The sequence below is a fragment of the Apteryx mantelli genome, chromosome 5 (assembly GCF_036417845.1).
Source record: "Apteryx mantelli isolate bAptMan1 chromosome 5, bAptMan1.hap1, whole genome shotgun sequence".
Taxonomy (NCBI): Eukaryota; Metazoa; Chordata; class Aves; order Apterygiformes; family Apterygidae; genus Apteryx; species Apteryx mantelli.
Window position 1 is genome coordinate 35749000 of NC_089982.1, and position 15692 is coordinate 35764691.

The 15692-nt window shown below is 38.2% G+C and overlaps 1 protein-coding gene across 2 annotated transcripts in view; it reads left to right on the plus strand.

Moving 5' to 3' along the window:
• Positions 1-14352, plus strand: part of EDNRA (endothelin receptor type A) — a 34235-nt gene extending 19883 nt beyond the window's left edge. For both annotated transcript variants that reach the window (XM_013951710.2, XM_013951711.2), the window contains exons 4-8: positions 3587-3785; positions 7699-7851; positions 10045-10178; positions 10589-10697; positions 12648-14352. In XM_013951710.2, the coding sequence (XP_013807164.1) occupies positions 3587-3785; positions 7699-7851; positions 10045-10178; positions 10589-10697; positions 12648-12785 (733 nt within the window). In that variant the 3' untranslated portion in view covers positions 12786-14352. The remainder of the gene's footprint in view (positions 1-3586; positions 3786-7698; positions 7852-10044; positions 10179-10588; positions 10698-12647) is intronic.
• Positions 14353-15692: the final 1340 nt, after the last annotated feature.

The window sequence follows — 15692 nt, forward strand, 5'->3', positions numbered from 1 at the left end:
GGTTGACCTGCTGGAAAGCAGCTCTGCGGAGAAGGACCTGGGAGTGCTGGTGGACACCAAGTGAAGCATGAGGCAGCAATGTGCCCTTGTGGCCAAGAAGGCCAATGGTATCCTGGGCTGAATCAGGAAGAGTGTTGCCAGCAGGTCGAGGGAGGTGATCCTCCCCCTCTACTCAGCCCTGGTGAGGCCACATCTAGAGTCCTGTGTCCGGTTCTGGGCTCTCCAGTACAAGAGGGATGTGGCACTACTGGAGCAAGTCCAGCGAAGGGCTACAAAGATGATTAGGGGACTGGAACATCTCTCTTAGGAGGAAAGGCTGAGAGAGCTGGGCCTGTTTAGCTTGGAGAAGAGAAGGCTGAGAGGGGATCTTATTAACGTGTACAAGTATCTGAAGGGAGGGTGTCGAGAGGATGGGACCAGACTCTTTTCAGTGGTGCTCAGTGACAGGACGCGAGGCAACGGGCACAAACTGAAACACAGACAGTTCCGTCCGAACATGAGGAAAAACTTTTTCACTGTGAGGGTGACAGAGCACTGGAAGAGGTTGCCCAGAGAGGTTGTGGAGTCTCCTTCTCTGGAGATATTCAAAACGCGCCTGGATGCAATCCTGTGCAATGTGCTCTAGGTCACCCTGCTTGAGCAGGGGGGTTGGACTAGATGATCTCCAGAGGTCCCTTCCAACCTCAACCATTCTGTGATTCTGTGATTCTGTTTACTTCTCTTATTTGAAAAATATTTACAGTCCACAGTTTAAAACCACTGTTTGTTAAAAACATCATTCAGTCAAGGATGATGAGATAGTACCATGTAGCTTGTGCAACTGATAGAATTAATTGTAAAACTGCCAGTCAGTAGAAAGTAAAATTTGCACTGATTATAAAATTGTCAAAGTTCACTTGGGACAAATCTTTGAGTATTTGTGCAAAAGGGCATGTTCCTAGGTATATTCCATGTAGTAATTAAAGCCAAAATTTGGTATTTGGCAAAAGGCAATATGAAAGGATCACAAACATGATTCAAAATTAAATTCAAATATGAATTAATATGTGTGGGAAGATATTATGATGAAGGTAACTTTCTCAGTCATTTCAGTATAGTTTATTCACTCGTATGCTCTCAGAATTCCAACCTCATAGGCCTTCTCCCCATGAGTGAAACACTGCCTCCCTCCTTCATGACATTCTTTGAAGATAGGAATGCCTTTTAGATGTTTTCATTTTTTAATCTGTAAGTCTAAAATGTACTAGTTTGCTTTAGCATGTTCAATATCTTCAGTTTATACATATATTTATGTTAAAATGATGTACTAAGAACCTGTCCCTACTATACCTGTGACTATGCTGTGTATGATATTGCTATCAGTATCAAAGCAAATGATTCTAGTCTGTTTACTATGAGGACGATGTTATACGAGGCTCTGACACCTTCCAGTGATGTTCTGTAATAATTCTTTCTGTAGTTTTTCTGATGGGCTGAAGACCTGATCTTGCATTCATGCACCTTCCTCACTCTGTTTTGTTCAGAAAAGTTTGTAAGGAGAGGATGCCTTTTAATAACCCTAACATTTACTGACCTCTGTAGCCTGGGGTCCTACTTCTCTTAACTAACTCTTCTTCTCATCAGAAACTCTTCATCCCTTCCGTCTCAGAAAACTAAACTCCATCCTTTCCCAATACACTCAAAGCATCCCAACCCAGAGCTCTCAACTGCTCTTTTCCTTAAACCCTTGTTAAGTGGGAGCCCTCAAGCCCCCAGTACTTTCCTGGTCGAGTTCCTCAAAACTGTCTCATGCCAGAATTCTGTATTCCTTCCAGTCTCCTCTCTAACTCCTACCCTAATTCTCCAGCCTAAAGCTTCCCGATCTAAACTTCCCTGTTCTTCCCAGTTTCAGCTTTCCTGTGCCCAAGCTCACCCAGCCCCGCAACTTAAAGCCTACATATTTGCAAATCATATGCTCCTGATCTGCTGAGGGCACCTCTTTTTCCCACACCCTTCACCTTCCTTGTGCCTGCTGGTATTTCCTGTTGTACTCCAATTAGTCACTGTCATCAGCTAAAATCACCACCTGGCTCGTGCCTTGACAAAGTTTTAAAAATAGAGGTGGCAGGTGCATACATCCAAATCTGTCTGCCAGGACTCAGAGGGACAGAAAATGAGGGCACATCTGAGGAAGAAAAGAATACTTGCCATAGCCAAGACAATAAAATGACAGTTTCTTATAAATTCTTAATCTGCTTCAATGACCTCTTGTTCTGACATTTTTAAAGTAGGGGAACAATTTTTCTTGATTTTTTCCCTCTCAGCTAAAGAAGAATGTTTCGTCAGTGGATGCCATGATAAAGCCATGCAGCACTATAATTCCAGATGGGAAGCTGTAACTATTTTGGGGAAGTAAAATAAGCAGTTTAGGACATGTTATGTCACGGATGAAAGAAAACTGCCCAGCATGTACTTCAGATTATTACAAGAACAAAAATACTGTTTGTTCTTGCCCTAATTTTGCGATAGCACTGTCTTTGCTAAATTGTTGCAAATGCTAAGTAACTAATTTACTGCAGTTACTCCTAGACAACAGTTTACAGTCTGCTACTGAAAATTTTATTTATGGACCAGTTTGTACTCTGTATTGTATGCCTATCAGTCTCCTTCCAATAATTTTTGAACCTTTTGACTAGATGTGGCAGAGAGGTTGAGGTCTCAAGGATAAAAAATCCCTGCAAGTTCCTTGAAAATTGGCAGACAAGTAGAGGAGAAGGACCCTCTAAGTTCCTGTACTGGGAGAAAGGCTGAAGCCTGATAACAAAAATCCCTCACCATGGAAGGGATGGAGAAGGTAAAGGGAGAAAGAGGAAAAATGAGGAATGCTGTAAATGCATGACTATGTGTAAAGCTTCTTTAAGAATTCTCACCTTTTACCAGAGATTCCAGCTATGAGACACATATATACAGGAAAGCAGGTTTCAATAATTTCACTTTTCACAGAGAAACTTGCTATCTAAGGGATAAAGTCATGGGAAAAATGTGTTGCTTCTGGCATGTAGAGACTTTTCTTAGCTGTTCACTTCAGTTTCTTATTGGAAAGGTGATGCAGAGGCTAAGACCTGAATTGGCAGCCAGACAGTCCTAACTAGCACTCAGCTGTAGTCTAAGATCAATATAAAAATGCCTCATAAACCCAGTATTTTTTAACAGTTAAACAGAATAAGTAAAACAAGTGCATTTTCATGTTATGAAGAGTATTTTCACAGTACTTCATCATATGCAAGCTGACAACTTCACTTTGGATAGCACTGCTGTTACTACTGATGTGGCTGAAGGAGATAAGCTGTTTCTGTAGAATGGCTTCTGGGCCTGAAAGCTTTTTTTCTTCTGATACATAAGTTACTCTAGTAAAACACATTGCCTGTCCTCACAAACCTTGCCTACTTTAATCAGAAACCATTAGTGTATGTATAAACAAGCAATACAAGTTGAAAACAAGCTGGGATGTCAGCTTCAGGATTTTATTTAATATTTAAAACTAGACCGAGAGCTCTGGATTTAAGAAAGATACTGGAGACTGGAATCTAATGCCTGTCTCTTTCAGGTACAGAGCAGTTGCCTCCTGGAGCCGTGTTCAGGGAATTGGAATCCCTATGATCACTGCTATTGAAATTTTCTCCATTTGGCTTCTGTCCTTTATATTGGCTATTCCAGAAGCAATTGGTTTTGCTGTGGTACCTTTCAGATACAAGGATGAAGGTTATGTTACCTGCATGCTCAATCCTAAAAATAATTTTATGATGGTAAGTAACATCCTTTCTTCTCTTCTTGGGATTGGCAGTACATATCTTAGACACTTAAGATACTGCATTATAGTGTTAAAATATGCTTTATTCATCCATTAAAGTATAAAATATATTCTAATGTATACTGGTGCAAGGAGGATCCTTCATTTACAGCGGTCAGTCTCTGCTTTCATCCAGAGATAGCAAATGTGACTTTACAACATTTACGTTCCTTCACTAGTGAGGATTCTTAATCCAGTAATTTACAATACAGACCTGATTAAAGTACAGTCAAGAACAGTACCTGTGTAGCCAGAGCTTTAGGAGGTATTGTGTTTCTAGGTATAACACCTTGGAGCTTGCAACTATTGGAAAACATGTTTTACCATGGTGAGTCATCGTTTTGTATGCAGTAGCCAGCTCTTTTGGCAGAAAAAGGGTGGGGCCATGCGCTAACATAACTTTTCCTCTTCCGAATGCCGTTTACAAAGTCAAGCAGAATAATCCCTTCATTTATAAGAATTCATGGCTACAAATCTGACAAACTCATATCTCTAACCTAGAAAGCTTGGTCACTGTTAGCTGTCATCTAGACACAGCAACACAAAATTCAGAGCAAGAGAAGTGCCTGAGTACATATCAGGCTTCTTTGGCATGTTTCATAGCCCTCATCGACGACACTGCTGCAGCTTAACAGCTGCCAATACCCACATTAGCTTGTTCAAAGCAAGTCAGGTAGAAGTCACTACAGAGTTAACATATCTTTACTACACAGAGGGATAGTGGTTCTGCCCAACCCTCCACTGATAAAATGGGAAAAGGTATCTTACATTTTCCTTTGTGGACCCAAAGAAGGGCCAGCTACAGTTCACCCAGTAATAAAAAATGATTATTGTTCTGTTCTGTCTGAGAGAAGGCAGATAATGCAAGGTCTTAACTATTGAGGGAAACTCCACATTTTTTCCTGAGCTAGAATTTTTATTTAGAATAAAGTACAAGTTTCTTTGTTTGTTTTCAAATGTCTGACACTTCTCCTTCTATGGGATCATAACATGGCTTGGGCTAGAACTGGGGAGGGGAAGGCACAAAACACAGCTAGAAAATTTAGAAAATAAAAGGGATGCATGATTCATGGTTTTCAGTGGAAGATCCCCAACTTCAGTATGGTTACACAGACTGCAGGGATGGCAGAAACAGCAAGAGACAAAAGCAAGAGAAAAGAAAAGTCATTCCCTGATGGGAGTAAATCACATAGGTGAAGAGGGAGTAGAGTTGCCCAGGACTTATAATATTTTTGTTTCTAAAGTCTATAGATTCTATGGCTGTAGATATTTTAGTTACAAGAATGCGATTTATGAAATGTATACTGCAGCAAATCTAGGCTTTTTGCTTTTATAATGGCTGTTTTTTTCCACAAATGTGCCTGGACAATCTTCATTTCTTCTCTCCCTAAGAAAAAGAATGGTTTTCTCCTCACTATTCTCAAAAACATTACAGTTCAAGTTTTTTGTGGGCATGTTAACTTTAATGATATTGTTCTGTTCTTAACTCAGTAAGTAGAACAGCTTGGTTTTTTTTTGTTTCTTAGCAGTAATTAGTATCTTTTACATGCTCAGCACTATTCAAAAGCTCCAAATCCCCCCAACCCCAAGTTGATTTTCCGGGAAAGAAACCAGCATTTACTTTCAAGCTGAGAATTAAGTGTTGGAAGCCTCAGCCAAAATGGATAGTGTTTCAATGAGTTGCAAGCAAGTAAAAACATTATATTAAAATGGAAATACCATTTTAACTTATCTATAGTGTTTACTACCACAAACACCACAATAAACAATCATTAAACTTTGGGAAGGAATTAAGATTAACTTTTGTTTTTAATAGGAGCCTTATTCATGTTTAAAGCAATCCTTGAAAGACTTGAAAGATTCATGCTTGACCATGATTCCCAAGAGGCTGAGTGCACCAGGAAACTTGTTTAAAATGCACATTTCCTGTAGAAAACCAGTTCCATGTGGACTTTCAAGACAAACAAAAGAATGTCTATTTCTCTTAAATCAACCCAATTCTGTGCTTTGATGTAAGCTGTGTGAAGCTCAGATTCCCTAATTAATTATTTGCAGACATTTTCACGTAGTTTCTATAACTTCGCAAAGCCAGGTCTTCGTACAGAATTAATGCATTGGTCAGGGTTGATACACAGAACTGGGTGTGTGTGTTCTTTGTGACTGACATGCAATGCTCACAAAAGCTGTTAGACTATCAGGACAGAAAGTTTGCCTTGCAAATACAGCATGGAGTCACACAGCACATATTTTGCTATGCTGCACAGCCAGTGCGCTTCTAGTCTGACCTGAAGGATTTTGCCACAGAAAAAATAATTGCCTCCATGTATTTGCAGTCCTCTTCTCTGCAGAAGGAGTGCTAATTAGATTTCCCCTTGGTACAGACTCTTAAAATATGAAGCATACTGTTTTCTGGTTTTCTGCTGGCAGAAGCTGAGTTCCCAGGGGGGAAGTTCTGCCTCCAAGGAGAGTGCAACTATGCAGTGGATTGCAGCCCCTCCTTTCCCAGGGATGAGGCTAATGAGGGGGAGAAAACAAACTAATCAACGCAGTTCAAAATGTCCTGTGAGGTGGGGTTGTGGCCTAGATACCGGTAGTGTATGCTAAATTAGCAAACTCTAAGCAACTTACTCTCTCTATTGGGGTGGGAGGATAAAAATCAAAAAACTTTCCCTTTTCTCAGTAACTCAACTTGCTGATGTAACTAAAGCAAATTAAAAAAATAACATTATTAGATATTAGTCTACTAAATTATGTCCATTTTCATCTTTCGAAGTTTAGCACTCTTCAGTTTTAAATGTAAAGAAGATGTCAGATGTTTGACTTTTTCAAATGGGATTCATATAATCCTCAGTTACTCGCATTTTGACATTTGGTGTGGGAACTGTGATGTTACAAGAGCACATCCATTAGGAATAAACAAGCTAAGGGAAAGATTATGAGAAAGAAGGTTCCCTTTTGCACACATCCATCTCAGTGACTAATAACTTAGAGACAGGAAGTATTTAAATTGTCATACTTCAATGCACAGTTTTGTCTGAGCATAGAAGTTAAAAAACAAAATACAGTATTTTCTCAAGTCTACAAACATAATTATCTGCAGAAAAGTATAATTTTAAATGTTTTGTCAAATGTAGTATTTCCCATAATACATAAAACCTTAAACCACAGTTAAGAGTTAAAATTACACAGCAGAGTAATGCTACGCTATCAATTCCCTCTGTGCCCGGTCACAAAAGTCAAATGGTATAAATGGCAAGCAAAGAGTTAAAAGTAACTATACCACTGGAAGCCATCAGTCCTAAGTTTTGCATATAACAGACAAATACTTATGAAGTGGCCTCTATCTGCCCAGTACATAAGCAAACCAACTAGCAATCTTTTCATAGATAACAAAAGATGATTAAGCTTACAAGACATTTTGAACATTCCTTTTTTGGAATCAGGACAGGAGCCATAGAGGTAAATGGCATTTCCTGAGGCTTTTAGTGAGATTTGTTATCGCACACTGACACTTACTACATTTTGGCATGTCATTTTTGTGAAAACTGAGCTCCAGTTTTCATGAATGGGAGTACATGTCCAGAAAACACAATCACAAAAAATTAATTCCAACTCAAAACAGATTGTAACAAAGGTACAGACAGGCTATCAGTAAGGTAAACTAAATGTTTACACTGCCACAATTCCCATTTTGCTGTTGGTCCAAAATAGATCAGAAGGATAAGAAAGTTGACATAGTTCAGTACGGTTTACCAATAGACTTGGACTTAAAAGAACCATACCAACTGTCACACTTTCCATTACATTTCTGTGGTACTTTCTGGTGAATTTTAAGAAAATATCTTCTCTTTTCTTTCCCTTATCTGCAGTTTTACAAAGATGCAAAGGACTGGTGGCTGTTTGGTTTCTATTTCTGCATGCCACTGGCATGTACTGCTATCTTTTACACACTAATGACTTGCGAAATGTTAAACAGAAGGAACAGTAATTTGAGAATTGCTCTCAGTGAACATCTTAAGCAGGTAAATATTAAGAACACCAGTCTCTGAAAATACTGTTCTTCTACCTTTGGATTAGCTTAGAAATGTTTCAAAGTGTATCTGAATACAATAAGTTATAGAAAGTAAGGATGCAGGTTATTTATGACCTTAAGATATTCAGTCAAACTCAGAACATAAGAGATCATAGTATAAGGAGATATTGAAGACAATGTGCTCTGGAAGCTCACCAGAGTTTATTTCTTAAGTGTGACAGTTCTGCTCTCCCGCTCTTTAACCTTAAATCATTACTGGCTATATGCCATGGAATTTAGTTACAAAGATTTGCCAAAAAATTGTTTCTTGACTTTTTATTCATAAAGATACAACTCCATGGGTCCTCCCTATTTCTGGCATACTTCGATGCACAACTTCTGTGTCCTGTAAAAAGCAATTGTAGAGTAACCTGGTTTTAGGGTAGTCTAGATTTTTTCAGGCTTGTTTCACTGTTGCAGTACCACTACTGTAGCTGTACTGGCTATAGAAAAGAGCAGTAGGAGACTTGGACAAACAAGTAATCATAGAGCAAAACCACTCACAAAACTGTCAAATCTCACTTTGGTGTTTTTGCAGCATTTTCTGGTGCTTCATTCCTAACTGGAAATTTAAAAGTAATCTGTAGCTTTTTCCCTGCAGTTAGTCAGACAATAGGATACAATGTTAACTTCAGCCCATCGAATCCCACTCTTTGATTTAGAAACATGAATCCCTAAAGCAGTCCCCTCTGCATCTGAGTTCTCTAAGGGGTTCTCCCTCCGCTGGTTCATTCCAGATTGGGCAGACCAGAAGCTCCTCCCATGGTGCAGATCCTCCACTTGCTTCCCTCATCAGGCCTCAGGGCCTGCAACACAGTCTCCCCTAGGGCCCCACATAATCTACTCCACCAATTGGGACTAGAATGGTATGTACAGGGCAATCTTCCCTCCCTCTTTCCCCATCATGCGGGGTGCAGTGCCCAGCATGTTACTTGGACTGGTTACTGGAGGATGGATTTATGCCACAATTTACAAATGTAAAGGGTCTTTTTAACTATCACTTTTTGCTCTTCCTCCCTTTCTCCTTCCTCCCAACAGCCTTGTCCACATTAATGTCTAGTTATGATCCTTTCATATTTTGATGAAAACTGCTATTATAAGAAAGAAGAAATAATAATAGTCTTATTCAAAGACAAACGAGACTTAATCTAATCATACATTTGACTTTAAAATTTTTAATGACGGAGCTTTGCAATGCTTGTTATTGTTACATTACAGTGGCAGTTCAAGAAGTGGTATTCTCATCCCTACATATGACTCTCTTCATCAAATCCATGCCTACCAGATACCACTCATATGCATTGTCAAAAAATCCACTAAAACATCTGTAAATCCCTAGAGCCACATAAAATATCCATCAAATTTAAATTATTTCCTGACAAAGTATTATGCAATTAAGCTGTAATACAGAAGTTTCTACAATTTTGTTTGTAGAGGGACTATTTGTTCAGGAACATCAAGATCACATAGCAAGCACACATAGCAAAATTAATACACTCTGCAACTTTTTCCTGTTCAGTATCCCTTTACATGACATTACATATACATACTAAATATAAAATAGTACACCACAGAGAATTTGACATCCTGACTAGATACACAGTTGAATGAAACTTCTATTACCAATTGATTTAGGTGCCTTGGGCTTACAAATTGCCCCAAATCAAACTTTAGGTGAAAGTGGTTTTCAGTCCAGTGTGATATCAGTTTCCCTAATACACAAAAAAGTCTCCTTGCAGAGTATGTATGCTCCTGAAGACAGAGGTTTATCCAAGGGATTGCCAGAAAACTAATCGAGTGCAGAGAAATAGGAATGGCTGGGAAAGTAGTCAGGTTCAGGAAAGTCCAGCAATGGATTTTCCTTGGGTGACAGCTCAGTGACAGCAATCACCCATATGCTCTAGCTGCTCTAGTCTAAGTGATCAGTAGGCTCTGTTGAGGATGGCCAGATTTCAAGAACTAGCTCAATTTACTGGCTCCATAAAAAAGGTTTCACAGACAGCAGGTAGCCTGAAAGCTGTGCTTTGGGAATCCTTGCATGCTTATCTAGATTACTTACTTTGCTGCCAACATCACTCCACTATAGACACCTACCAATATGAATCAGACCATCAGTAATCATTTTCTTAACTTCTTTTTCTAGCGTCGAGAAGTTGCAAAGACAGTTTTCTGTTTAGTAGTGATTTTTGCTCTTTGCTGGTTCCCTCTCCATCTGAGCCGAATTTTGAAGAAAATGGTATACAACGAAAGAGACCCTGGCAGATGTGAACTGCTCAGGTACCCTATTTTCTTATACCAATCAAGTGTTCTTATTGAAAAAATATAATGCAGCACACTTGGAGATTAGGTAAGAAATGTCATTGGGCATGCAACTGTGATGTTAGAAGAACTGACTCTTATTTTATGATTTTTCTATTACATCCTTCTATTTTCAGGGGTTTCAGCTGTAATGGGGTACAAAAATTAAAATAAATGTTGTCTAATGCTATTGCAATCACTTTCCTCCTGCTTCTGAGAACTTCTGTGAGACAGGTTATTCCAGACACGGCATGGTAAAAGATTAGATTGAGGGAGCTAGCTGACAGAGAATTAGTTTCTGTGACAGAAGAGATTGCAACCACAAATAGCACAGATGCTTTGATAGTATATGAAGAGTTTAAATGTTTTGTTTTTTCTTTTTTGCCTAGTTTTTTGCTGCCACTGGATTATATCAGCATCAACCTGGCAACCATGAACTCTTGTATAAACCCAATAGCTCTCTATTTTGTGAGCAAGAAGTTTAAAAACTGTTTTCAGGTAAGAAACTGTTGATGAGATTTTATGTCCAGTTGATGAACTGCATTAAACCATTTAGTTACTATCTATTTTCATCAGTTGTGAGGAGAGGCATGTAAAGGAATGAAGGATTATAAATTATCTGGTTTACCAGCTAGCAGGTCACATAGCACACATACCAAACAGAGCTGAAACTATCCTCATTATCTGAAATGCTAAACCAGTAAATAAGTCTGACATAGTCCTCATACGTAAACAATCACTGAGACAGTCCTGCTCTTCTTAAGTACTATTTATCTGCATGTGGCATGTACATGAAGCAGAATTTGGTTGATAACGTATTTCCCACTCTGGGTGAGGACAAAGAACATGCACAGAAGATACCAAATCTGCCTGCAGTTAAACAGTCACATTCTGACTAAAATTTTCAAGCTTGTATACCAAAGCTAGGCACCTGAGTTGACTTTGGCAATTAAATAAGCATTATGTCTTTTACCTGCATTTTTCTAGTTCCAACACAGGAAAACATATTTTAAGGCTAAAATAATTTCCTTATCACACTGTCTCTGCAAGTCCCAATTCACCAAATAAAGACAATACAGGAAGAAAGAAAATTAGAGCAAATAGTGGAGAAGAAAGTGGTGAAATGGAAGACTGAAATAGCTTTATCTGCAAAGAAGAAAAAAAGAACTGTACCAATAAACTTTCAGGCTATGAATAGGCGGCATGAGCTATTGAAAAATATAATAAATGATTAAAATAGGGAATGCTTGTTTTTCTGTAGCCCACTCAGACTTACAAACTATTTTTAAGGGGTTATTTCCGCATGAGACAGAAGAAGTCAGTTTTGCCATCTGTTAGACATTGATATTGACAGTCCCATACTTCACTGAGAAACTGTGGAGAAGATACTACGCCTGGACTTGTCCTCAAGGGAGAAGTAACAGTGGGTACTACCAGGCTGCTCCTCATATCATTAACTCTTTCTTTCCATTTGCCCTTCCAAATAAAAATGCCATCCAACAACTCTAATTAAATAATTTTCAGCTATTATTTAATCTTTCCCCAGTTTTCACTATAACTTGCCCTTTCCCTTTTAGTATCAGTGTGATTAATTCAGGCAATCTTCCCGTTTTATAATTGAGTTTCCCACCCTACCTCTGTACTAACACAGTTATTTTACATTTCCACCCACAGATATGCAGTACATGTATTTTAAGTCTGACCTTACCTCTCTGCAACACTCTCTTCTCATTGAGTTCAGAGAAATCATTGATCAACTACTGTTACTGTCATTGTTCCTCTGAGACCATAACTCTCTTTCCCCTAAATAAGGTGGAGAGATCCCACTTACATAGAGTTCAGCATTTGTTTCTGTAAAGGGAGGGGAGGATAGCCAAAGAATTCTTTCTGAAAAGAGGAGACAATTGAACATCCCTGGATGGGATCCCAGGACCTGGGAGCATAATCCTAACTGCCTTTCTATTCTTAGCTATGAAAAAATCATGTGCCTCAATACATCCACCATCTCTTTTCTTAAACAACTTTATCTTCCTCCAAAATGTTGGAAGGGACCTAAATCACTTGCTGGGGAATTTTCGTTTTCCCCCCTACTTGCTAAGCAGCTACTACTGATCTCTAGGTCCTCAGCCCAGTGAGAGAGAGGACCCTCCCCCAGCTCTTAGAATATGTGTGGAGTTCTGTTAGTTCCCAACCTGTTTACCTTAGTCAAACAAATTTCCCTTTTGATGCTGCAAAAGTTCTTCTTAAATAAAAACAGGCCTAATTTGCTGCCTTTGGGATTGTTAATCATAAGAATTGTTTACATTTTATGATAAAAAATTTCTTTGGGTGCAGCTCTCTCTCTTCACCTAAAATCATCTGTTCACTTCTGAACAAAGGATACAGTTGGCAAGCTGCATAGAGTTGGTAGATTCATGTTAACCATATTTTTCTTTTATTAATTTCCAGTCATGTCTTTGCTGTTGCTGCTCCCAATCTAAAAGTCTAGTGACCTCAGTGCCCATGAATGGAACAAGCATTCAGTGGAAAAATCAAGAACTAAATCACAATACAGATCGCAGCAGCCATAAAGACAGCATAAACTGAAAATTAAGGACTCTGGCACCACTTCAGAATCAAACAGGAAAAAAAAGTCACAACAAAGCTATTTTAACAGGAAGCCCAGTGAGTGTTCCATACAACATAATCAATTCAGAAGCGTGCACTCTTGTATATAATTCCAGAGGTGCTGAGTAGGTTGACTATAAATGTGATGTTCTGTGAACTGAGATCCCCTGGATGGTAATTCTGTCTCTGAAGATTATATCGATGTGTTTATAAAACCAAAAAACTGACTTGAACCACACGTGGTTTGCTCTTCTGAACCAAGCAGGAACTGTCTTGTATCTCTGACTGGTACACCACAACCTTTTTACCTGATTGCCACCTAGAATTAATCGCCATGGAATTTTTCAGAAGATATCAAAATCTTAAGGAATCTCTCTGTGACTGTATATTTTATCTCTGCCCATTTGTCTTTTATTCGTGGTGGATATATTGCATACACCAGTGTGTTTTGCATGTTGTTGTTGGGTTTTTTTTCAAGTTTAGGTTTGAAAATGTGTTGGTTCACACCAGTATTTTATTTACTTATGTTACGAGTCAGGACATTAGCTGGGCAGTTCACATCTGTAGCATTTCAATACTCAAAAATAGGAAAATACCATCTAAAATAGCACCAACATTTGGCACTTAAGCACAGGTTAATACCAAAACAAGGTATTATTAATAACACAGTACTATACTGTGTTATTTATTTGAATGTTCTCTATGAAGTAAACATATTCTATACAAGCAAAAAGCATGAAAAATGTCCATAGAGGGGCATCTTACCATGTGTTTCTAATCAACTGCCGTGTTAAATCTTAAACTATATGAACCTATTAATCTATTTAGACTATAGCTGCTTTAAATATAAATTGAAACGAGGGTCAGTGGAATACAGTGAAACATTTTTAAAGCAGCCCAAAGAGTTTTAAGAATATGATTACTATCATAGCAACTATGCACAACACTATTTAAATGGACAGAAAGTTATAGTCATAGTGAATACGAAACTATGGAAGTCCATAACAGTTGTATGTGCATAAGGACATTTTGTACCTTATGCTTGCAGAGTTTTTTTGTCTTACTCTCACAAAATTTAAAGGTTTTAATGGGATTTTTATAGTTTACTAGAATTATTAACCATACAAATGCTATTAATAATATATAGAAAATATTGCTTGCATACATGTAAACAGGTGATCTATTCTTCATTTCTATTCATTATGGTTACATGGCAAGAGATTCAGTGTTTGGCTATAAAAAATTTTAATAGGTAGCCTTTTATTAAATAATGGAATTAAACAGTGTGGTATCACGTACAATATGCCTTCTACATAAATTTGCTAGGAGATTTATAGCATCCATTGTGCAAGGTTGAGAAGCTGTAACTAAAACTCCATGAGTTTTTAAACATCCAGTTACATTTCAATTGAAAGACATAATTCTGAATTTTTTTTTTACAAAGTCAAAATACTAGTGCCTACAGTGACTTCTGCTGCACAAATTTTCCAAATGTTTACATACACACAAATATTCTAACATACATTAAAAAAAAGTTCTTTATGTATTTTTGTGTGCTTTTGTCTCTATGGCATATATGCATGTATAACTACATACACATTTATGATATTTTATAAGCCTAAATACAGTCTTTTGATAGTGCTCTGTAGTAGTGCCCAAGAGTATGCTATGGAATGAGACTTGGCTAAATTTTATTCAAAACATTTCATCCTCAACTTGTATCAAAAATCACAGCAAATGAGTAACAATGCTTTCCTCTGAGAAGGCTGGTTTAGTGGGTCTCTCTACAGCCTGACACCTTCACTGCTGCTGTGACAGAATGTGTTGAGTGGATGATAAAGGTAAACAGAAAAAAGACACAAGGAATGGATTTAAGTGGTAAATTGCCACTTCATTATTTCAATGCAAGAAAAAAAAAAGCTTTGTGCTCTTTACCCACCTCTGGCCATCTAACCATCTGACTGTTAGATGGACCCAAAATTCATCCCATACCAGCAAACCAATAATCTCGTTGTTCAAAGACAATCTTTTCTACCTATCTATAAAGGGCAGTGAGCAGTAGAGGCAATCCAGGCCACAGATACCTTAGGCCTCTTTACTGCTACAAAAAGAGGATCTACCTGCAAAAATTTCAGCTCTTACCTACTTCTGAAATTGACCGTCTTTAGGCTTTACCAGCACTGATACCAAGCACAAGTCATAAAAAGCTAACAGTCTTCCTTCCAACATTAAGACTTTGAACAACTGTTGCTTTCAACCCAATAGTTGGCTCTGTTAGATGGCAAAGAAAGTACACATACACATGCACACACAAAGCAGACTTTAAGCCAATTTAGCCCTACCTGGAAAAAACATGTTCCTCCTCCCCAAAGGCTGACTGACCTCAGTGACAGCATTATAAATACACAACTTGTATCCTTTAACTAAAGAAAAAAAAAGGGCAAAGTATCTAATAGATGGAAGAGGTTTTTGTTATTTTTTAAATAAAATTTTAGAAAGTTCTTTTAGAAGCTTACTTCTAAGGATCGAAGCACACAAAAGCTAATTAGTGGTCCTCATCCCATCCCCTCCAGCTGTGGAAGGACAGAGCTAGCCTGAACAGCAGTGAGGAAGAGATCTCAAACTTTGTTTTGCATTGTCTCTGGGGCTGCTGCTCCCACAAGCCAATCATAAAGAGAAAGGCTGTTACTATGTGACAACTCTGGTGAGCAGGAACTGATGCTTCTGTAAAACTTATTAAAGGGCATACTTATTTAATTCTCTCCTACTATTGCCTCTTGCATTGGTTATGGTAAATATTGCTCCTAGTATTGTAACTCCCCTCAATTTTGAAAGACTTACCTTTCCAAAAGAACCAACAAAACCCTTCCATGATTCTGAAATTCA